At 37.5% G+C, this 22,452-nt stretch overlaps 1 protein-coding gene across 7 annotated transcripts in view; it reads left to right on the top strand.

Moving 5' to 3' along the window:
- RAPGEF6 (Rap guanine nucleotide exchange factor 6) overlaps positions 1–22,452 on the top strand; it is a gene marked incomplete at its 3' end in the record, with an annotated part of 221,145 nt that overhangs the window by 117,296 nt on the left and 81,397 nt on the right. For all 7 annotated transcript variants that reach the window (XM_082623744.1, XM_082623747.1, XM_082623745.1 and 4 more), the window contains 5 exons: positions 4,799–4,930; positions 15,625–15,802; positions 17,374–17,510; positions 20,138–20,296; positions 20,882–21,034. In XM_082623744.1, the coding sequence (XP_082479870.1) occupies positions 4,799–4,930; positions 15,625–15,802; positions 17,374–17,510; positions 20,138–20,296; positions 20,882–21,034 (759 nt within the window). The remainder of the gene's footprint in view (positions 1–4,798; positions 4,931–15,624; positions 15,803–17,373; positions 17,511–20,137; positions 20,297–20,881; positions 21,035–22,452) is intronic.

Here is a 22,452-nt window from a genome sequence, read left to right on the forward strand (position 1 = left end):
ATTTATTTTTGGCTGTGTTGGGTCTTTGTTGCTGCGCGTCTTCGTTGCTGGGCTTTCTCTAGTTTTGGCGAGCGAGGGCTACTCTTCGTTGAGGTGCGCGGGCTCCTCATTGCGGTGGCTTCTCTCGTTGTGGAGCATGGGCTCTAGGCGCGCAGGCTTCAGTAGTTGCGGCACACGGGCTCGGTAGTTGTGGCTCACGGGCTCTAGAGCACAGGCTCAGTAGTTGTGACGCACGGACTTAGTTGCTCCACGGCATGTGGGATCTTCCCGGACCAGTGATTGAACCCATGTCCCCTGCGTTGGCAGGCAGATTCTCAACCACTGTGCCACCAGAGAAGCCCAAGAATGTATTCTGTAGTTGTTGATTGCAGTGTTCTGTGTGTTGATATATACACTTCAGGTCAGATTTGTTAATTATGTTCATATCTTCTGTATCTACATTTGTTAATTTGCTTATTCTGTCCCTGAGAGATGGGTGGTAAAAGTTTCATGGCATAATTGTAGATTCATCTAGTTCTCCTTTTATTGTTGTCATTTTTTTACCTAATACAGTTTGAGGCTGTGTTACTAGGTGCAAATCTATTTAGTGTTGAACTTGTTACCATTATGAAATGTCCCCTTTTGCATCTATTGATGCCTTTGCCTCAAAGTCTACTTCATCTGACATTAATATAACTACATAACCTTTCTTTTGGTTTGTGTTACTATTTTATATAGTCAATATTCATGTTGATTTACTCACACATTTCCAATTTTCATTGGTTTTCCTTCTTTCCTTCATCTAGAAGCTTTCATTTGGAATCATTTTCTGTCTCCCAGTGGATTTTCTTCACTGTAGATCAGCCGTGGGAGTATTTCTCTTCATTTTTGTTTCTCTGAAAATGACTGTTTTGCCCATTTTGAGGACTGTTTTTACTGGGTGTAGAATTCTAGCTCTTAGAGATAACACTCCATTGTCTTCTGGCTTCCAAGTTGAGAAGTCAGCCATCAGTTTAATTTTGCTCTTGTCAAAGCAATCTCTTTTTTTCCAGACTGCTCTTAAGACTTTTCTCTTTGTTTCTTTCCCCAACACTTCTACCCTGGTGTGCATAGGTATGGGTTGGCTTTTATTTATCTTGACAGTAATTCTTAAAGCTACTTAGTCTGTGACTTTGTATCTTTTGTTAACTTTGAAAAATGCTTAGCCATCATTTCTATGCCTTAAGTGCTGTTCTGTTTCTATGACTCCGGTTATTCAGATGTTACCTTCTCACTGTATATCCTTTGGCTCTTGGCCCTTCTCTCCTAGCTTCATTCTTTTTACTATCCATGCTTCATTCTAGATATTTTTTCAGACCAATGTTTATTTTTCTGTTTCTTTTCTTAGCTCTGTCAAATTTGTTACAGAATCCATCTGTTTACTTTCTTTTTTAAAAGTATTTATTTATTTTTAATACCTTTATTGGAGTATAACTGCTTTACAATGGTGTGTTAGTTTCTCCTTTATAACAAAGTAAATCAACTATACGTATACATATATCCCCATATCTCCTCCCTGTTGCATCTCCCTCCCACCCTCCCTATCCCACCCCTCTAGGTGGTCAAGAAGCACCTAGCTGATATCCCTGCGCTATGCAGCTTCTTCCCACTAGCTATCTATTTTACAGTTGGTAGTGTATATATGTCCATGCCACTCTCTCACTTCGTCCCAGCATACACTTCCCCCTCCCCATGTCCTCAAGTCCATTCTCTACATCTGCATCTTTATTCCTGTCCTGGCCCTAGGTTCTTCTTTTTTTATTTTTTAATTCCATATATATGTGTTAGGATATGGTATTTGTTTTTCTCTTTCTGACTTACTTCACTCTGTATGACAGACTCTAGGTCCATCCACCTCACTACAAATAACTCAATTTCGTTTCTTTTTATGGCTGAGTAATATTCCATTGTATATATGTGCCACATCTTCTTTATCCATTCATCTGTCAGTGGACACTTAGGTTGCTTCCATGTCCTGGCCATTGTGAATAGTGCTGCAATGAACATTGTGGTGCATGACTCTTTTTGAATTATGGTTTTCTCAGGGTATATGCCCAGTAGTGGGATTGCTGGGTCATAAGGTAGTTCTATTTTTAGTTTTTTAAGGAACCCTCCATACTGTTCTCCATAGTGACTGTATCAACTTACATTCCCCACCAACAGTGCAAAAGGGTTCCCATTTCTCCATACCCTCTGCAGCATTTATTGTTTGTAGATTTTTTTGATGATAGCCATTCTGACTGGTGTGAGGTGATACCTCATTGTAGTTTTGATTTCCATCTCTCTAATGATTAGTGATGTTGAGCATTCTTTCATGTGTTTGTTGGCAATCTGTATATCTTCTTTGGAGAAATGTCTGTTTAGATCTTCCGCCCGTTTTTGGATTGGGTTGTTTGTTTTTTTTTATATTGAGCTGCATGAGCTGCTTGTATATTTTGGAGATTAATCCTTTGTCAGTTGTTTTGCTTGCAAATATTTTCTCCCATTCTGAGGGTTGTCTTTTCGTCTTGTTTATGGTTTCCTTTGCTGTGCAAAAGCTTTTAAGTTTATTTAGGTCCCATTTGTTTATTTTGGTTTTATTTCCATTTCTGTAGGAGGTGGGTCAAAAAAGATGTTGCTGTTATTTATGTCAAAGAGTGTTCTTCCTATGTTTTTTCCTCTAAGTGTCTGGCCTTACATTTAGGTCTTTAATCCATTTTGAGTTGATTTTTGTGTATGGTGTTAGGGAGTGTTCTAATTTTATTCTTCTACATGTAGCTGTCCAGTTTTCCCAGCACCGCTTATTGAAGAGGCTGTCTTTTCTCCATTGTATATTCTTGCCTCCTTTGTCAAAGATGAGGTGACCATATGAGCATGAGTTTATCTCTGGGCTTTCTATCCTGTTTTTTTGCTAAAATTCTTAGTGTTGTCTTTCTCTGTGCATGTCATGATCAATAAACTGGACGAAATATGGCCAGTGAGCTGTATGACTTGTGAGCTAAGAATGACTTTTACATTTTTAAAAGGTTATTTAAAAATTTTTTCAAAGAAAAAAAAAGTAATACCATAGAGATTGTATGTGGCCTGCAAAAGCCTAAAGTGTATACTCTTTGGTCCTGTGAGGAAAATGTTTTCCAACCACTGGTATAAATTAAATATAGTTATTTTAGAATCTGTATCTGATAACTCCATTTTTGGGAAGTTTTTCTTCACTGGTTTCTAGAGTTTTATTATTTCCCTTAGTTTTCATGAGTGCCATCTTGTCTTGTAATGTGCCTGGTTTTATTTGAGCAATGGATATTGTGTATGAAATTTTTTTTTAGTATTTTGAGGCCTAGGATGATTTGTTTTTTTTCCTGTGGTGAAGTTTTGTGTTTGCTTTCAGAAGCTGACTGGAAGCATTAGTAATCCTGTATAACTTTAATCCAAAATCAGGGATTGAGATGATTCTAAAATGAGCATCAGTTTACTTTTGGATCACACTTATTTACTAGGGTATAATGTACTTTCCAGGGTCCAAATCCAAAGCATGGCCCTTCCATGCTAGGCCTTGGAATATAACTTTTGTCTCTCTAACCAGGGGCTATCAGAAGTGCTTCTCAACCTGTTTGCCTTCTCTTTAGGAATCAGAAAATACTCTTAAGACAAAAGCACCTTCAAGGATCAGATTGTGTGTGTTACTGTTTTTCTGTATATCTGAGTTACAGGATTCGTCTGAATTACCTGTCCCAGCAGGGGAAGTTTGTGATGTAGTTTTTTTCATGTAAATTTTTATAATTACCATGACTTCCTCTTGAGATAATATAATTCAGGCTTGGACATTTTCTCCTTTAGAGTATATTTAGTTTCCACTGTTATGCATGTGTTTCTATAACATTTTCCTATAATAAAGTAATGTGAAACCCTGCTCTAAAAAGTAAATAGATTTCTCTCAGTAGTCCTGAATAGCTAGTTGCAGAGAAATTATTTGGAATATACATCATCATATTGCCTTTGTAAAATTTTCTCTCACCGCTTTGGAGCACAATGGTTTGTATCTTGTCTCAATTCCTGTAGCATTTATTTTGTAAAATTTTTTTAAGTTATATGGTGTGAATTATATTGTACAACTTGTATCACTGACCATATTAAAAATGAGGTGGTGGAATCATTTCCTTCTGCATCTCTTTTATCCCTATACCTAGCATAGACGTTCATTAAATAATTATGATTACTAACAGATTTTTTAGGGGCCAACTATAAGCTAATACAATATTAAATGAAAAGAGGCTTACTAAATTTTTGTAATATTGAATGCAGTCAACTGTTTTCTTAAGTCTTCCTGCCAGATGCTGTACTTTAATCCAAGATTTTGCTGTTTTGTTCTGAATTTAGCAACCATTTTGTGTTAGTGAGGTGTGTGTTGTGTGTGTATCTGTGTGTGTATATGAGAGAGAGAGAGAGAGAGAGAGAGGGAAGGAGGGAGGGAGCGAGCGAGCATTCCTACCTTTTACAGTAGCAACAGCTGATATTTTTATTTGAGGAAAGGCCAGTTTTTTCCTCTGAAATACCATTATTCATGGTAATGTCTTTTGAAAACTGCTAAGTGGGCTTCCACTGTAGGCTTGCCTAAAAGTCAGAATGCTGATTTGGTTCTTATCACTTTCTAAGATTTTTCCCAAGAATGGAGAATTTAGATTAGAAATTAGGTTGCACAGAAATGTACGTAAAACAAAATGTTGCAGAAGTTACAGTGTGTCAAGAACTCTTTAAAGGTAATGCTTGATATTTAGATTATCTTAAATTATTTTTTCTTTTTCAGCTTCCAGCCGATCTTACCAAGATGCACATTGCAGACAACCCTCATCCACAGGTGACTCATGTGTCTTCTAGTCAGTCTGGTTGTAGCATTGCCAGTGACTCTGGGAGCAGCAGTTTATCAGATATCTATCAGGTAATACATTAGGAGTTTGTTGGCTGTGCATATGGCTTTTTTTATTCTGCCGAATACCTTGTGCATGTGCCTTAGGTGGTCATGTATCTTTTAACTAGGGTGTGAAATTTAGACATAAGGTCTTTGAGAAACTATGCTTTGTTTACTATGTCAAATTTACAAGCCTAATGAAAGAGGTGATCTATCTTTTGAGAGTGATTAAATATGGTCCAGCAGTGCATGAATATAGTGTTCTTTTTAATTTCTTTTATCCAAGTGAATCTATATTAATATATAATATTTGCTTGCATTAGAAAATGGTTCTTGAAACAACTGAACTTAAATTTATAAAAAGGCAATTTTTATTATATTCAATAGTTGATTAGTTAAGTCTTCTATAAGTAAAGTCATGAAGAAGATTAGACTTGCCTTTGTATTATAAAGACTTAAATTTTCCAGTGGCCACGTTTAAAAATTAAAAGGAAACAGGTAAAATTAATTTTAATAATATATTTTATTTAGCACAGTATATTCAAATATTATTTCAACATGTAATCAGTGTTTAAAAATTATGAATGAGTTATTTTTTTCATACTAAGTCTTCAAAAGGCAAAGTTTAATATTAACTTATGGCACATCTCAATTCAGACAAGACACATTTTTCAAGTACCACATGCAGCTAGTGGCTACCATAGAGTACTGATTTGTTGAAATAGAATCATTGTTGTCTGAGGAAAACAGTTTAGACTGTGGTTCTGTTGAGTTGCACGGATTTAGCTGTTTTATGAAAATCAGCATTCCTCTGTTAAGGGAAGTTTGCAGGCAGGTGCAAAATGGAAAAAAGTCTCCATTTTTGGTTTATGTGAGGCTTTTTTCTACAAAGATTGTTGCTGTGGACATGCCATCTAAATCCCCCTGTTTGGCATTTTATAGTAGAGAGAACAAGGAATTCTCCTTCTTCACCATACTATAGTAGATAGAACAGGGAGTTTTTAAAAAGTAAAGTTAAAAACAGTGCAGTGGTTCTGGGGCCACTTACTGTGTTCATCGAGTTATTGGGCTTCATGCATTCTACCCCTCCGCAAGAGAAGTATCTTGTGGATTAAGTTAGAGTTGTTGCATACCTAAAAGTCAAAGTACAGCTGTGCTTCTCTGGACTCTGTGTTCTTCCTAGGGAAGAACACTAAGGAAGATTGACCCTGGATTAATGAAGTTCAGGGATGTGGCTTTAGATTTTTCTCAAGATAAGTGGGAATGTCTGGACCTTGCAAAGAGAGACAGTAAAGCAGAGATGTAATGTTGATGAACTATAGGTACCTGAACTCACTAGTATATCCATCTCTAAGCCAGATGTGATCACCTTTTTGGAGCAAGGAGCAGAGCTCCCGATGGTTGTGAGAAAAGGGACAAGAAGATAGTGCAGAGATTGAGGTTCAAGGTCACTTGGAAAGGCCGTGCTTTACCCTGAACTAATAGATGGGCTGTACACAGTGGGGTCCTGATTCTTTGGCAAGATCCTGGAGGAGCTTCTGAAGAATTGCACTTACATTAGCATCCACAGGATGTTCACCTACTGGATGACCCACCTGAAGCTGGAGCTCGAGCCTACCTGCTGGTATAGTTGGAGGTCTTCTCCTGTAGGACCATGACCATGTATGTGACTGCCCTGCGCCAACCTTTTGTATGTTTTCCTTCCTCAGTAACACTTTCCACAGTTCATTCTACCTTTTAAGAGATTCATTTTAACATAGCATAACATGTGGACAGGTATCCTTGCCCGCTTTCCTGCACATCAAAAAAGTCCCTTCATTACAAAATAAACAAGATACCTTTTCATACCCCCAGAAACCGAAGGTTACCATTGGCCCTCCTCCCCTGATCATGATAATTCACTGTTAAGTCATATCATTTCTGCTTCCTATGTCATTGTGTTTGTGTGTTTGTATGTATATGTTTGATGCTGAGATGTAATTTACAAATAATAAAATTTACCCTCTTTAGTATAGCTTACATGAAGACATAGAATATTTCTATCACCTCAAAAAGGGCTTTGTGTGCTCCTTTTTAGTCAGTTCCTTCTTCTTATCCCCAGCTGCTGGCAGCCACCAATCTGTTTTCTGCCCTTTTGGTTTTACGTTTTCCAGAAGGTCACATAAATGAAAACATATAGTTAAAAGATGATGCTGTGAAATGTGTCAACTAACCAACAAGATAAAATAAGTTTTAATGAATTTAGGGAGAGTAAACAGATGAGCAAAAACAATGAAATTCAAGAACCAAAACAGAAATTCAGAAATTTAAAGGAGAAAACTATTATAATACTAAAGTCAAATATGCAAAAACGTAAGATAAACTCTTTAAAGCGCAGCCAAAGAAGGTAAAAGTCCCCAAACTCAGACTTCGGTTAAGCCTAGGACACTAGCCAAAGGATATAAACAGAATAAAGGTTAAAACAAAACAAATATACAAAGATAAAAACAGAAGGAAAAGAAATCAGAATCTTAAAGTAAATAAATACATACGTATATGTCTTATACTGTATACATGGAATGTATATATGAATTCAAGACATGTGTTACCAAATAGTAACAGTTTTTCTGTTGATGGTAGGATTGTGGGTAGTTTTTATTATGTTCCTTCAGCTTGTCTTATGTTTTTCTCAATGGACATTATTATTTCTACATTTAAAAAATTTTAAAGAGGACATAGAGTGTATAGTTAAAAATAAAAGTTGAATAAAATTGTGGGAAAGGATTAAAGGAATTATTACTAGAGGGTAAAAGGAATATGAACAGAATAATAATAGACTGATAAACTATATCTCCTATAATGTAGAATTTCTAGACCTACAATTTAACAAATTAAAAAAACAAAAGCTATGGATAAGGTAAATAATACCAACTAAATTGTGTGTGTGTATCCAATTGGGTCCTCAGGACTAAAAGAGAAGAAGAGAGCTTAGAGTTAAATATCAATACTGGACTTTCAGTCTCTCCCTTAACCTCAGGCCTCCTTTTAGTACTTGTGAAAGCTGTGAATATACTCTTTGGTTAACAGACATTTGGTCCACACCAAAAGGTCCTTGGTGTTTGATCTTGTCCCAGACCATTTGGCATGGACCAAATATGCTCATGGACATTTTGGACAGGACCAAACATCCTTCAAGGCACCTTTTAGTTACAGATGTATGTTGCCAGTGTATATACCTTGACCAGCAACATTTGAAGTAGTTTTCCTGGTTATCCAAATTTCAACATTTGAGAGGTTTTAAAAGTGAATACCTAACCCAGTCATGGCCTAAAACAGTATAAGCAGAGCCTTACAAAATATGCGAGTACATTTAACTCTTGAACAAAATAGGTTTGAACTGCACGGGTCCACTTACATGTGGATTTTTTCCCCAATAAATACATACTACAGTACTACACGTACAGAACCGCACTTACAGAGGGCTGACTGTAAAGTTATATGTGGATTTTCAACTGTGGGGGGGGGAAGGGGGTTGGTGTCACTAACACCAATGGTTTTCAAGGGTGAACTGTATTTTTAATTTGGAGGATTGGAGGGGAAAGAGAAGAGAGACATCCTAACAGCAGTTTGTAACAGGAATATAGTTTACAGTACCATTTTATATGGCCAAATGTAAGACTATGCTCCTATGTATTTCCTTCTTGAGAGCTTTTCTGTGTTCTGGTTTAAAAGTAAAAGCTCTTGGATCTCAAAGAAAGTTCAAAATAAAGCATTTATCACAGTTTAGAAAAAATGCAAGTAATTGTTTCAGTATGAATATGTTTCTAATCAGATTAGCTTAAAATTTAGCTAAGAGTATGCATTAAGATGTTAGAATGTTCTTGGATAGAATATTTTATGTATCTTCAAAGAATACTCAAGAGAAATAAGGAAGGTTGCTTTCTGGATTCCTTTTCCAAGAGCTGGAGGATTGTAAAATGTAAAATGTTAATTATTGAACCTAAAGCAGTTGTCTTGTCATTAACTTATTTTTAAATAACCTCAGGCACCCATTCATCCCCCACCTGTCTTTTTTGGTTTTTATATAGGAAGTAAATGTGATCCTAAAAATCCCACCTCATGGCAGCATGATTCCTTAACTCAGTGCTCTACTGCCAGTGTCTCCAAAACTCTGGTGCCATGTTTCCACCTGGATGTTCTTTTGATACTTCAACTAGCTTTTTGCCCTGCTACATGTTTTCTTCCACTTGTCTTTAATATTTCTGTTAAGAATATCATGTCTCCTAGTCAAAGTCTCAGTTATCTTTGCCTATTTCCATTTTTTAAACTTCTGCTTTCATTACAAGAATGACTTTCCTTCTCTTTAAAAATCTTCAGTACTTCACCATTATCTAATTTACACTCTTCATTTCAAATTTATATTCAAATTCCAAGCCTTTCATTTCTAACCATAATCTGCAAATCTGGTTTTATATTCCACTGTTTCCCACTTAACACATTCTAGATTCTGGTCCATGACAAATACGTATGCTATTCCCTGAACGTGTTTGTCTTTTTCTAGCCCTGTTTTGGTAATGCTCTTCTTCCTGCAGCTCCACCTGGATGACATTTTCGTATTGCCTCTCACATGTTGGAACCTACAGCAGTTTTTCTGTGGCTCTTATCACTTTTTTTCACTCTGCTTTTTAGTGTGGTTACTTTTAAACTTGAGCTTTTTCGTCATCATGGTAAATTTGTAGTGTGCAGAGTTTGTTTCTTCCTTTTGTTATCTCATGCTGAGTTAAGCCCAGTGTTGGCACTTAGGAAGCAATCTAGAATTCTTTTTAGTTGAATTACATTTGAAAGTAGAAATCAATATTTCCAGGGAAAATGCAGAGGATCACTACTAACTAATTGACGATCCAGAGCAAGGGAGGCATTACTTTGACCACCTGTCCTGTTGTAGAGATAATGGAATGGCCAGCCTGGACAGCATTATTGTGAAGGATTAATTTCACAGGGTTCTTGCCCTGACTAGAAAAACAGAGAGGAAACATAAGGACTAAGTGATCCATGAAAAAGGTTGAATGAAATATTAAAAATGGGAATTCAGGAAAGATAAGCACTGAAAGTCTAAGATTCTGGCTTAATATTTGCTCTAAATTTGAGGATGTGGCTTCTATACGCTTGTATAACTTCTCATTCTAACCTCTAGTTCCCCTCATCATACCTTCATGTTTACATAGATGAAAACAGGAAAAGGAAATCCGCTGGTGGTTTATTTGGAGAAGGCCAAGTCAACAGAAAATCACCTCAGACTGTCTGCCTCACCAAATTATATTTACACATATACACAGAGACACATTCATACTGTGGGAAAAAGAAAAATGCAAGAAGTTTAATACTTGTCTTGTTAGCCCTTTCACCAACATACTTTTTTTTTTTTTTTTTTTTCTGGGCTTAATGCATTTATCATAATCTTTCTGAGGGTCTGCTGTATTCCAACTGCTGGGTTAAAATAGTTGAAAGGCCAGGGCTCCGATCTTTTTCAAACCCTACCTTAATGAATGTGGCATATCTTTTGACCTACTTTTTTCTAATAACTTTGATATTATGTGAGTCTCTGAGGCTCTGTTAAATTTTCTTGTTGGCTTTTTTCCTCTCTTTCCTTCAGTTTGGGTAGTTTTTATTGCCCTTCTTCAAGTTTACTCTTCTTGCAGTTTACATTTCTTTATTGGTATTTCCCATTTTACCCTTAATTATGTTTGTACTTTCTTTTGAATCCTTGAATTTGCTTATAATAAATGTCAAAAATTCATGTCTCCTAATTTGATCATTCCTGCATCTCTTTATATTGATTGATTTTTCTCCTGATTATTGGTCACATTTCCATGCTTCTTCATCTGTCTAGTAATTTTATATTGTATGCTGGATATTGTGGATACTACATTTAAAAAAAATCTTATCGGGCTTCCCTGGTGGCGCAGTGGTTGAGAGTCCACCTGCCGTTGCAGGGGACACGGGTTTGTGCCCCGGTCTGGGAAGATCCCATATGCCACGGAGCGGCTGGGCCCGTGAGCCATGGCCGCTGAGCCTGCGCGTCTGGAGCCTGTGCTCCGCAACGGGAGGGGCCCCAGCAGTGGGAGGCCCGCATACTGCAAAAAAAAAAAAAAAAAAAATCTTATCTGGTTATTAAATAAACGTTTTTCCTAAGAACTGCATCCTCAGCAGCATCATATAGTGACTACGAGTCCTGGTGGTCCTCATATCTACCTTTACCTTAAAGACCTGGCTTGCCTTTGTTTAGTCAAGGATTTATATATATATTTTTAAATTTTATTTATTTATTTATTTATTTATTTATTTATTTATTTATGGCTGCATTGGGTCTTCGTCGCTGCTTGCAAGCTTTCTCTCATTGCAGCAAATGGGGGCTACTTTTCGTTGCAGTGCAGGGCTCCCCACTGTGGTGGCTTCTCTTGTTGTGGAGCACGGACTCTAGGCGCGTGGGCTTCAGTAGGTGTGGCACATGGGCTCAATAGTTGTGGCTCTCAGGCTCTAGAGCACAGGCTCAGTAGTTGTGGTGCATGGGCTTAGTTGCTCCGCAGCATGTGGGACCTTCCTGGACCAGGGCTGGAACCCGTGTACCCTGCATTGGCAGGCAGATTCTTAACCACTGCGCCACCAGGGAAGCCCTGGTCAAGGTTTTAGATCTTGGACTCTATGTAGCACATTTTATTTACGTTTTTTAAACTCCTTTGTAATTTTTTAGCATGTTTCTGGCCACTCTTTCATATTTTTATTTATTTTTTTAAGCTGTACATATTTTAAATTTATTTATTTATTTATTTTAGGCTGCATTGGGTCTTCATTGCTGTGCGTGGGCTTTCTCTAGTTTCAGTGAGCGGGGACTACTCTTCATTGCAGTGTGCAGGCTTCTCATTGTGGTGGCATCTCTGTTGCAGAGCACGGGCTCTAGGTGCACAGGCTTCAGTAGTTGTGGCACGCAGTCTCAGTAGTTATGGCTTGCAGGCTCTAGAGCACAGGCTCAGTAGTTGTGGCGCACAGGCTTAGTTGTTCCGCAGCATGTGGGATCTTCCTGAGCCTGAGCTCGAACCCGTGTCCCCTGCATTGGCAGGTGGATTCTTAGCCACTGCGCCACCAGGGAAGTCCCCATATTTTTATTCTTCATTATTATTTTACCACCTTATCCCTTTTGTAGGCTCTTAACATTTTAGCAGTTGAGTATGTTCTCTTAAAACTAATTTTATTCATCCTTTTTCTTTTATCCTACTTTGAAAAAAGTACAGGTAAAAGAGGACAATGGTAAGAAGAGATTATATTCTTTCCTTTGCAGATGGCCTTAGAAAGTTCCTAAAAGGGTTCTTTTAGTAGTCATCTCCCAGTCACTACCCATGATTTTCATTCTACCTAAAGAGTTATTTTCTTAAAATATCTTCACTTTTCATGCAGATGACAGTAAGCCTTCCCTATTATCCACATAACTTAATTGCATCTTGCCTTTTTAAAAAAAATTTTTATTGCAGTATAGTTGCTTTACAATGTTGTGTTAGTTTCTACTGTACAGCAAAGTGAATCAGCTATACATATACATATATCCCCTCTTTTTTGGATTTCCTTCCCATTTAGGTCACCACAGAGCACTGATTAGAGTTCCCTGTGCTATATAAAGTAGGTTCTCATGGTTATCTATTTTATACATAGTATCAATAGTGTATATATGTCAATCCCATTCTCCCAATTCATCCCACCCCCACCCCTCTTTGCATCTTGCCTTTTTTTTTTTTTTTTTTTTTTGCGGTACGCGGGCCTCTCACTGTTGTGGCCTCTTCAGTTGTGGAGCACAGGCTCCGGACGCGCAGGCTCAGCGGCCATGGCTCACGGGCCCAGCCGCTCTGCGGCATGTGGATCTTCCCGGACCGGGGCATGAATCCGTGTCCCCTGCATCGGCAGGCGGACTCTCAACCACTGTGCCACCAGGGAAGCCTTGCCTTTTTTTTATGTTGTGAGTTATCCATCTTTTTATCAGACATAATCTAAAAGGTCAGAATGAGACTAGGTTGAAATAGTCTTGGTCAGGGGATGAAAACCTGAGATTGAGATGAGGACAGGGTAGTTTAAAAACTCAGATTTAAGGTAGATTGTCCTTAAAATTTGATAAAAGAGAAAAAGGCTGTTACTCCAGAGGTGAGCATCTATATTCTGAAAAATTAACTTGTGTAGGGCTTCCCTGGTGGCGCAGTGGTTGAGAGTGCGGCGCGCTTGCCGATGCAGGGGACGCAGGTTCGTGCCCCGGTCCTGGAGGATCCCACATGCCGTGGAGTGGCTGGGCCCGTGAGCCATGGCCTCTGGGCCTGCGTGTCCGGAGCCTGTGCCCCGCAGCGGGAGAGGCCACAACAGTGGGAGGCCCGCATACCGCAAAAAAAAAAAAAAAAAAAAAATTGTGTAAAAAATATTGATCCAATGTTTTTAACACTCATTTCTTAGATTAAAATCAGTGTTTGTAGATAAATTGGGTTTTGGAAAAGTCATTTTAGTATCTACACATTTAAATTAAAACTACTTATCTTTGAAAAGAGATTGTAACTTGTTAGCAAGTTTTTAGTTCCAAAGGTATATTATTCAGAAATGCACTCTGCTTAAACCCTAAAGTTTCATAACCAAAATAAGTCAGGAGAGCATTCTAGTCATAAGATAGGATTGCCCCTATAAGATCCTTAAGAACCAGCTTATCTAATCTTAAAGATTTCAAGTTGGGTGTTTAATCTAGTTTGTTAACTATTGATTAAAGCTCTTACTTAAAGCGGTGCAGAAGTCCAAAGGAAGTATAGAACCTGGTCTTACAAAACAAATCAGAACTCTTTCAGTTGCAGGTATCAGAGCCTTAACTTGAATTAACTAAAGCCAGAACAGATAAGTTATTGACCCCCAGAGAAAGCAGAGGCAGCTCTGGCCTCAAGGAACCTGGATGCTTGCAAGTGTGTCTGCCCCTGTTTGCCTGTCTCTCTAGTTCTTTGACTCCTTGTTGCTTGATTGCTCTTCCTCCCTCTCTCTCTGTGACACTTTCTGTCACAGGTCATCTTTGTTGCACATGCTGTGCTCTTTCCATCTCTGTTGATATATTTTTGATTTTTTGCTTTGTTGCTCTGTGTCTGTCTGTCTCGATCTCTTTCTGTGTCTGCTCTATTGTTCAATGTCCTTCCTCCGCATTCCCCTGCCCTTTACTCTGTCAGTTGATTCCATTTTCTCCCACCACAGAAAGGCATTCCCATGTGGCTGTAGGCTGTTCTGCGTCACATTCTTCCAATTCATCAACCAGAGGAGAAAGGATGCTCTGCCCTCCAGCTCCAGTTATAAAAATCCAGAGGAAAGGACTTTCTCCCTTAGCTTCCCTAGCCAGGAACAGGGCACTGTTTCCCTTTGAAATCTCTGGGTTAAGTTGGAGAGGAACGTCAACTCCCTAAAAGAAGGAAGAACCTCTTCTGGGCAGACAAAATAGTAAATGTTCAACACAGGAGATGAGACTTAAATATTTGAATGAAGATTCCATAGTTTTCAGTAATCCTCATGTATGAGTGCTTATTTATTATGAAATTTCTGTATGTTCTACTCATTTTTTTCCATATCTGCTTCAGTATTCATGCTTTTTCATTTATTATAATATGAATCAACTGAGTATAATATTTAGAAATATTGCCTAATAATCCACTTCAGGACAATTTTATTTTGTCCTGAAGTACAAAAAGTAAAAAATACAAAGTACAAAAAGTAAATAAATAATTTTATTTATTTTATTGTTTTCTATGAGTAACATTTAAATTCACAGTTTTTTTTAAATCTGCCAGTTCTTTTACAAGTATCTGAGACTAGTATGTTTGCAAAGTTCAGGTTGTAAGTATAAGTTTATTTTTTTAGGATTGCTTAGAGCAGTGGTCCCCAACCTTTTTGGCACCAGGGACTGGTTCCTTGGCAGACAGTTTTTCCACAGACGGGGGTGGGGGGGTTGGGGATGGATCAGGTGGTAATGCGAGCGATGGGGAGCGATGGCGGGGGCGGCAGCTCACCTCCTGCTGTGCAGCCTGGTTCCTAACAGGCCACAGACCAGAACCCGTCTGCCGCCGGGGGGTTGGGGACCCCTGGTAGAGTAACCTTGGCTCTTCTTTGCTTACTGTTAGATTCAACAATAAGGTATTGGAAAGAGATAAGTATTTGTTCAGTCCTTCACAGTTGTTGAATTTTAGCACTTTTCAGTACTACTCTTTACCTGTTTTATACTTCTGTTCTTAATTTACATGAGCCTACCCTACTAGACTCTAGACGTAGTGCTGAAAGAATAATACCTTATTTATAACACCCAGCATATACTAACAAGGTACTCCTAAAATGATTGTTGGTAAACTGTCTTTCTCTTTCTTGCACTTAATATTTTAGGAAATGTACTTTTAAGGAATACAAGTGTTTGTTGGAAAGCAGGTATTAATACATTTAGTGATGTTTGAGTCTCTTGACCATTTTATACATACTGGCTCAGATTTGTCAATTTAGATGTCACACTGAAATGATGACTTGTATTTTAGGCAGAGAGAAACGTTTTATAAATAAGTAGCATTTTGTTTTTGATACAGCATACAGGGTTGCCTAATTCTTCATAATATTTGGTGAGAGGGGTAGTTTTGCTTCATTCAGATTGTGACATATAATTTTTATAACATGAAATGGTAAGTGATCAAGATTTCTTTCTGTAGGCTACGGAAAGTGAGGTAGGAGATGTAGATTTAACACGTCTTCCAGAAGGACCTGTTGATTCTGAAGATGAAGAAGAGGAAGATGAAGAGATTGATCGAACAGATCCACTGCAGGGGCGAGATCTTGTTCGAGAATGTCTTGAAAAAGAACCTGCAGACAAAACTGATGATGACATTGGTAAGAAATACATCTGTTCACATTAGGAATTTTATAGTTCAATTTATATATAGATACCTATTGATGCATAACAAATTACCCCCAAGAAGGTTTTGTGGGTCAAGAATTCAGGAGCAGCCAACCTGAGTCGTTCTGGCTCATTGTCTCTCGTGAGGTTGTAGTCAGAATGTGGCAGGGGTTACAGTCACTGGGCTAAGCTGGAGGATCTGCTTCCAAGGTGGCTGCTCACATGGCTTTTGGCATAGAACCTCAGTTCCTCTCCACACGGGCTTCTCCAGAGGTTGTTTAAATGTCCTCACCACATGGCGGTTGGTTTCCCCCAAAGCCAGTAATTCAGGGGAGAATAAGGCAGGTGCCATAGTATATTTTATGATCTGGCCTCAGGAATGATACATCATTGCTTCTTCCCAATTCTGTTTGTCATATAGAGCAACCCTCATGCAGTATGGGAGGGGACTGCACGAGGACATGAATATCAAGAGGCAAGAATTGTTTTGGGCCGTCTTTGAGGCTAGCTGCCCCAATATTAGAGCTTGTTTTGGAGGTTCTAGCAGTGGAACACAGCTGCTCATATATCCGTAAGCAAAGGACAGTACTCCTTTCTCAGGGAAGGTTCTCCTCTATCAGGACAGGCTGTCCTCTTTGACTAAGTGTACAGCTTCAAGACGGATGCATGTGTGGAGTGGTGAAGGGAGGAAGGGGACACCTGCCTAGACAGCCAGATCAGCTGAATCAACCCTGGCCATCATTAGGGTGATGGATGTTGCAGCCAGATAGTCCTCACATTCTGGCTGCCCCAATTTATAAAACAATAGCTTTGATTGCAGTAAAGTGATTTCCCCCTCCATGTCCATAAGACATGTAAAACACAGTGCGTCAGTGTTCAATGTCTATGAATTCAAAAAAATTTCAAATGTTATCAAAAATCATAGTTTTGCCTCTAGCTTGAAAAAATAATGTATGTGTATATTTTTTGGTTCAAATTTTTTTTCCTTTATCTTTATTGCTCATGTATCTATACCAGGGAATGGCCTGAGGCAGGTATTCAAACATTTGTTGGTTAAATTAAAGAGAGTTACCTTGTAGTTGCTTTGACAAATCTTAAACTAGTATTCACATTTGTTGTCCCTAATTTAATTACTTACTGACATTTATTAATAACTGTTTAAAAACTCTAGCCCAGAAAGAAACAGACAAAAGCCTTTTTCACTAATCTATTAGATCAAAGGACATCACTAAACGTAACCACCATGGAATAGCATCTTGTGCTAGGAAAATTAGCTAAACTCTCCAGCCTCATCTGAATCTGTGTAGTTTCCTGGTTCTCTCTGGAGGTTGTGAATTCTGGTGTCTTCCATTATGCCTGTATTTTCATGTGAGTCTGAATATATCTGTTAACCAAATAACTGAATTTTTTTAAAGCAACAGTCATCTTGTGTCTTGGTTTCTCTAGTTTAGCAGCATGAATTCCTAAGTTGATTAGAAAATTGGGTATTGGATTCTAGATTTTATTGTATCTTTAAACTGTAGTCCTTGATGGTCACTAAACTAGAATTTCTGTTTTTTAACAGAACAATTACTGGAGTTTATGCACCAGCTTCCTGCTTTTGCAAACATGACCATGTCTGTAAGGAGAGAACTCTGCTCGGTGATGATTTTTGAAGTGGTGGAGCAAGCTGGAGCTATTATTCTTGAAGATGGGCAAGAGGTAGGTTAGCAAATAGATGTTACACATTACTTGGTTATAGCAGCTAATTTTTAGAATAATTTAATTTTCATAAACTTGTGCAGATCTTGACTTTTAAAATTTGTATAATTTTTTAAATGACTGCTGAGTTTGGGGTAGTTATAATTTCTGAAAATATAAGTTTTGTTTTTGCTTTATTTTGTCTTAATTTTGATTTCCTGGCAGTGGACCTTGCACAGAATAGATGTTCAGTAATTAATATTCATTGGACCAAATTTGTTTTTACTTCTCAAATTAAATTATAAGACTTTTAAAAATTTTCTTAATTATTGTTCTTTGTTTAGTTTATTAATTTATTTTTTTCTTATTAGTCATCCATTTTATACACATCAGTGTATACATTTCAATAATTATTGTTATATTAGTATATTTATAACATTATTATTAAAATGTTTTTCAAGTATATAATCTCCTTATCCCTTTTTTATATTACACGGTTTTTTTTAAATGAAGGAAATATATTGGTACCTGTGCCTCCTAGTAGACTGCTGTCAGTTGAGACATTTATGTGGCAATTCTATTTTCAAAAATGCTTGGATGGCAACTTGCGGATGGGCGGAGGGAGGATTCAGAGGAATTGAAAAGTGTTACTGCTGTTAGGAAGCACTTCACTGGTTTTCTTATCAAACTGATAAAAATTAATGGTGAGATGTCAGTCAGTGCACACTGTCATATACTGCTAGTAGGAATATAAACAGTATTTCTGGAAAATCATTTAGAAATTTTTAACATGGGCTTCAAAGTATTAACAGCCTCTAACCCATTATTCCCCTTTTGAATGTCTTTCCTCCAGACACAATATAAAACTCAAAGAGTTATTGCCAAAAGATATTCATTGCAGGATATGTATAATAGTAAAAATTGGAAATGACCAAAATATATCCCCCCGAAAAAACAGTGGTTAACTAAATTATTATGTAGCCACAGGTTATAATATTATATAGGTTTTCAAGTTATTTTAAAATACGATAGATATCTTTGAGGGCAGGGGCCTTAGCTCTAGCTTTGTCTACATGCTTTCTCCCTGTATCCTAGAAATCATTTGGCACATAGGATATACTAAAAAAAAGTTTGATGAACAAATAAATATAGTATTAAATTTTTTTAAAAGGACAGGATAGTCTAAATAGTTCAACAGTATGAAATAATATAAACATGGGAGAAAAATACTAAACTTTTGATGACAACTGTATAAATAGTGGGATTTTGAATAACTTTACTTTTCCACAAATTTTGTCTTCTTGTAATATTCCACAGTTCTGTCAGCAAAAATTCGTTGTGTGCCTACTTTGTGCTAGGTACACAGTGAGGATAGTGGTGGAAGACCCCAACACAACCCCTGTCCTCAAGTAATTTGTGTAATCCACAGATTCCACAATGAGTGTATTTTATATTTGAAATAACTAAAAAAGAAAAAACACAGTTTTGAAAAAATATTTCTTGTTGCCAGTAATTCTCCTTCAGAACTGATAATCCAGATTTCCCTTAAATCACATTAAAACTGATTCACATTAAAATTGAAAGTTTAGGCTAATAAAAGGGATACCACATGAGAACAAGTAGTCTTTCACTGATATACAATAGGCCTTAGAATATGTCTCCTTAGAGCATTAAATGCTTTGGTATAAATTGAGAGCAGTATTTTCTTAACATTAGGAGAAATTTTCAATATTTTTTAAGATATGCCTTAAAATTCAGGCTTTTATTAGTTTTTCTGAATTAATCACTAGCTCCCTTTTTTTTTCTTTCTTTCTTTTGAATGTTTGCTATGTGCCAGACACTATTCTAATCACTTGGTTTGTATTAAACTTATTTTTAATGGACACAGAAGTCCTGTGATAGGTAATGTTGTTATGCCCATTTTAGCAGTAAAGAAACTGAAGCCTAGGAGGTTAAATAACTTGCCCAGAGTCACTCAGCTAGTCAGTGGCAGATTCTGGATTCAAATTCCAAGAGCTGGTGGTCTTTTTTTTTTGTATTAATGGGACTGTGCCATTTGTAGCCTTTTATTATTTTATTTTATTTTATTTTTGGCTGCCTTGGGTCTTCGTTGCTGCACGTGGGCTTTCTCTAGTTGCAGTGAGCAGGGCTGCTCTTCGTTGCAGTGCACAGGCGTCTCACTGCGGTGGCTTCTCTTGTTGTGGAGCACAGGCTCTAGGCGCGGGGGCTTCAGGAGTTGTGGCTCACGGGCTCTAGAGCACAGGCTCAGTAGTTGTGGCACACGAGCTTAGTTGCTCCACAGCATGTGGGATCTTCCCGGACCAGGGCTTGAACCCATAGTCCCCTGCATTAGCAGGCGGATTCTTAGCCACTGCACCACCAGGGAAGCCCAGAGCTGGTGGTCTTAACCATAACAGTTACTTAGAGTCCCTGATTTCATTTGGTGACTAAAAGAAGAAAGAGTAAAATAAACTTTAGTGGTTGGCTTAACAGGAATAGGGTGTTACTGACAGAGTATTTAGTAATATAATCAGATCTTTTTTCTTTTTTAAATTATACGAGTTCTATATATTGATTGATTATTTTTCAAAGTTAACATGTAACCCTCTTTTCCCAAAGGTTCTTAAAGCCTATATTTTTCTCTATAGCTTGACTCATGGTATGTTATTTTAAACGGCACTGTAGAAATTAGTCATCCAGATGGAAAAGTTGAAAATCTCTTTATGGGAAATAGTTTTGGAATTACACCCACTCTGGATAAGCAGTACACGCATGGAGTTGTTCGGACTAAAGTAGACGATTGTCAGGTAAGCTTATCTCTGCTCGTGTACTCTTGTTTCTTGATTTTAAATGGCTGAGCTTTTTTTTCCTTCCCCAAAATAAAATAGCTTGATTTGAGAATTGGGAGTTTGAAAAGCTCACAGTTAATAAAGGAAACTAGATTTTATATCGGACTCAAATATTTGTGGAATTGAACAAACTATACATATTTTAAAGAGAATATATCTAATAAATGTTGGTTTGTTAAATTTCTATCTGATATTAGCCAGCTCAGTCTCTTTTTTTTTTTTTTTAATAGAGGAGGAAATAGGAACTTCTGAGTTGTTTGTTTCTAACTTACTCCTGCTTCATGTTTTCTTTGCATAGTGTCAGTTTTGAGAGAAGTAGATGCTCACTTCTCCTTTTAGAGCAGAATTCAAATGGATTTAATTTCTTTGGTCTCTTTGTGCATGAATTATTTATTTTATCTTGATTTTTGTTAAGGAATGAAGGGGTGAAATAAAAAAGAACTTATGCCACTTGAGTTCTCACCTTTGTGCTCTGCCTTGGTGCATAGTGATATATTTATGTATTATAGGTTCACTAATTGTCCCCATGTTGTTCTCGGACAGTTTGTCTGCATAGCCCAGCAGGATTATTGGAGAATTTTAAATCATGTGGAAAAAAATACCCATAAAGTTGAGGAAGAGGGAGAAATTGTTATGGTACATGAGCACCGTGAACTAGATCGCAGTGGAACCAGGAAAGGACACATTGTAATCAAGGTGGGTATTTTTTACTTATTTTTCTTATTATTGATAGAATAAAGCTTTCATCTTAAAAGATTTTGAACCACTTTTTGAGTAGTGCAAGATAATTCATTAACTTTGGGATCTAGTGTAAATTAATGTGTTAATTCTTTTGACTTTTTCTAAGTTGGTTTTTACACATTTTATTGAGGAAGGGTAACATTGCCATTTAATATCAGTATGGAAGGATATTATTTAGAATATACCAGTCAAAATTTTCCTTCTCAAATTTATTGTATGATCCATTGATAATGGGAATTAATTTCATCAAAGACAGCAATATTTAGAAACAAAACAGAAGTTGAAAGGACCAACCGTAAATGCATAAAGAATCCTAGATGAGTGCTTACTAGATCTCTGTGGCATTGAAATAGACATTAACTTCTCTGAACCTTAATTTTCACATCTGAAAATGGAGATGCTATGGCAGGGCTTTATTAGGGCTAAATGTGGCAAATCAAAAGCCTTAGCATGCTATAGAATCTGAGTATTACTACCCATATTGTTTTCCCTTCTCTAATTCCCTCTCTCCCCTATTCCTTGGCCCCTTGCTTTCCACTCTCCCATCTCCCTGTCTCTTTAATGACATGTAGATGTAAAATAGAGCAATTCTAGTTGCAAGAGAGGAAGTAAATGCATGACCTTTTTTTCTTTTCAAGCAAGTCTTGGTTGCAAAATAAGTATATGTGTTATTTTTCATTATAAGTGCAGAAGCTTTATTTAACAATAAGAGGGACTGGTGTCAGATAAGATATTCCTCAGGAGTCAGGCTATTCCTCAACACTGTCTTTTTCTTTTCCTAAGTTGATAGGCGTAAGCTTTCTGTGTAGAAAAAAATGAGTATATATGTGGACTGCTATAGACTATCTTTTTATGAAGGCTCATGGTGAGCCTTATATTTTTATAATTTCTTTTTTCTTTTTTTTACAAATTTATTTATTTATTTTTGGCTGCATTGGGTCTTTGTTGCTGCACACGTGCTTTTCTCTAGTCGAGGCGAGCAGGGGCTACTCTTTGTTGTGGTGGCTTCTCATTGTGGTGGCTTCTCTTGTTGTGGAGCACGGGCTCTAGGCTCACGGGCTTCAGTAGTTGTGGCACGCGGGCTCAGTAGTTGTGGCTTGCAGGCTCTAGATCACAGGCTCAGTAGTTGTGGCACATGGGCTTAGTTGCTCTGCAGCATGTGGGATCTTCCTGGACCAGGGCTCAAACCCGTGTCTCCTACATTGGCAGGCGGATTCTTAACCACTGCACCACCAGGGAAGCCCTGTAATTTCAAACTTACAGAAGAGTTGCAAGAACAGTACAGAGAACACCCTGACTCAGATGCCCCATATGTTAACATTTCACTGCATTTTCTCCATTATCATCAGTCTTTTTCAACCGTTTGAGAGCAA

This window comes from Mesoplodon mirus, assembly GCF_964341445.2.
Source record: "Mesoplodon mirus genome assembly, chromosome: 5".
Lineage (NCBI taxonomy): Eukaryota > Metazoa > Chordata > Mammalia > Artiodactyla > Ziphiidae > Mesoplodon > Mesoplodon mirus.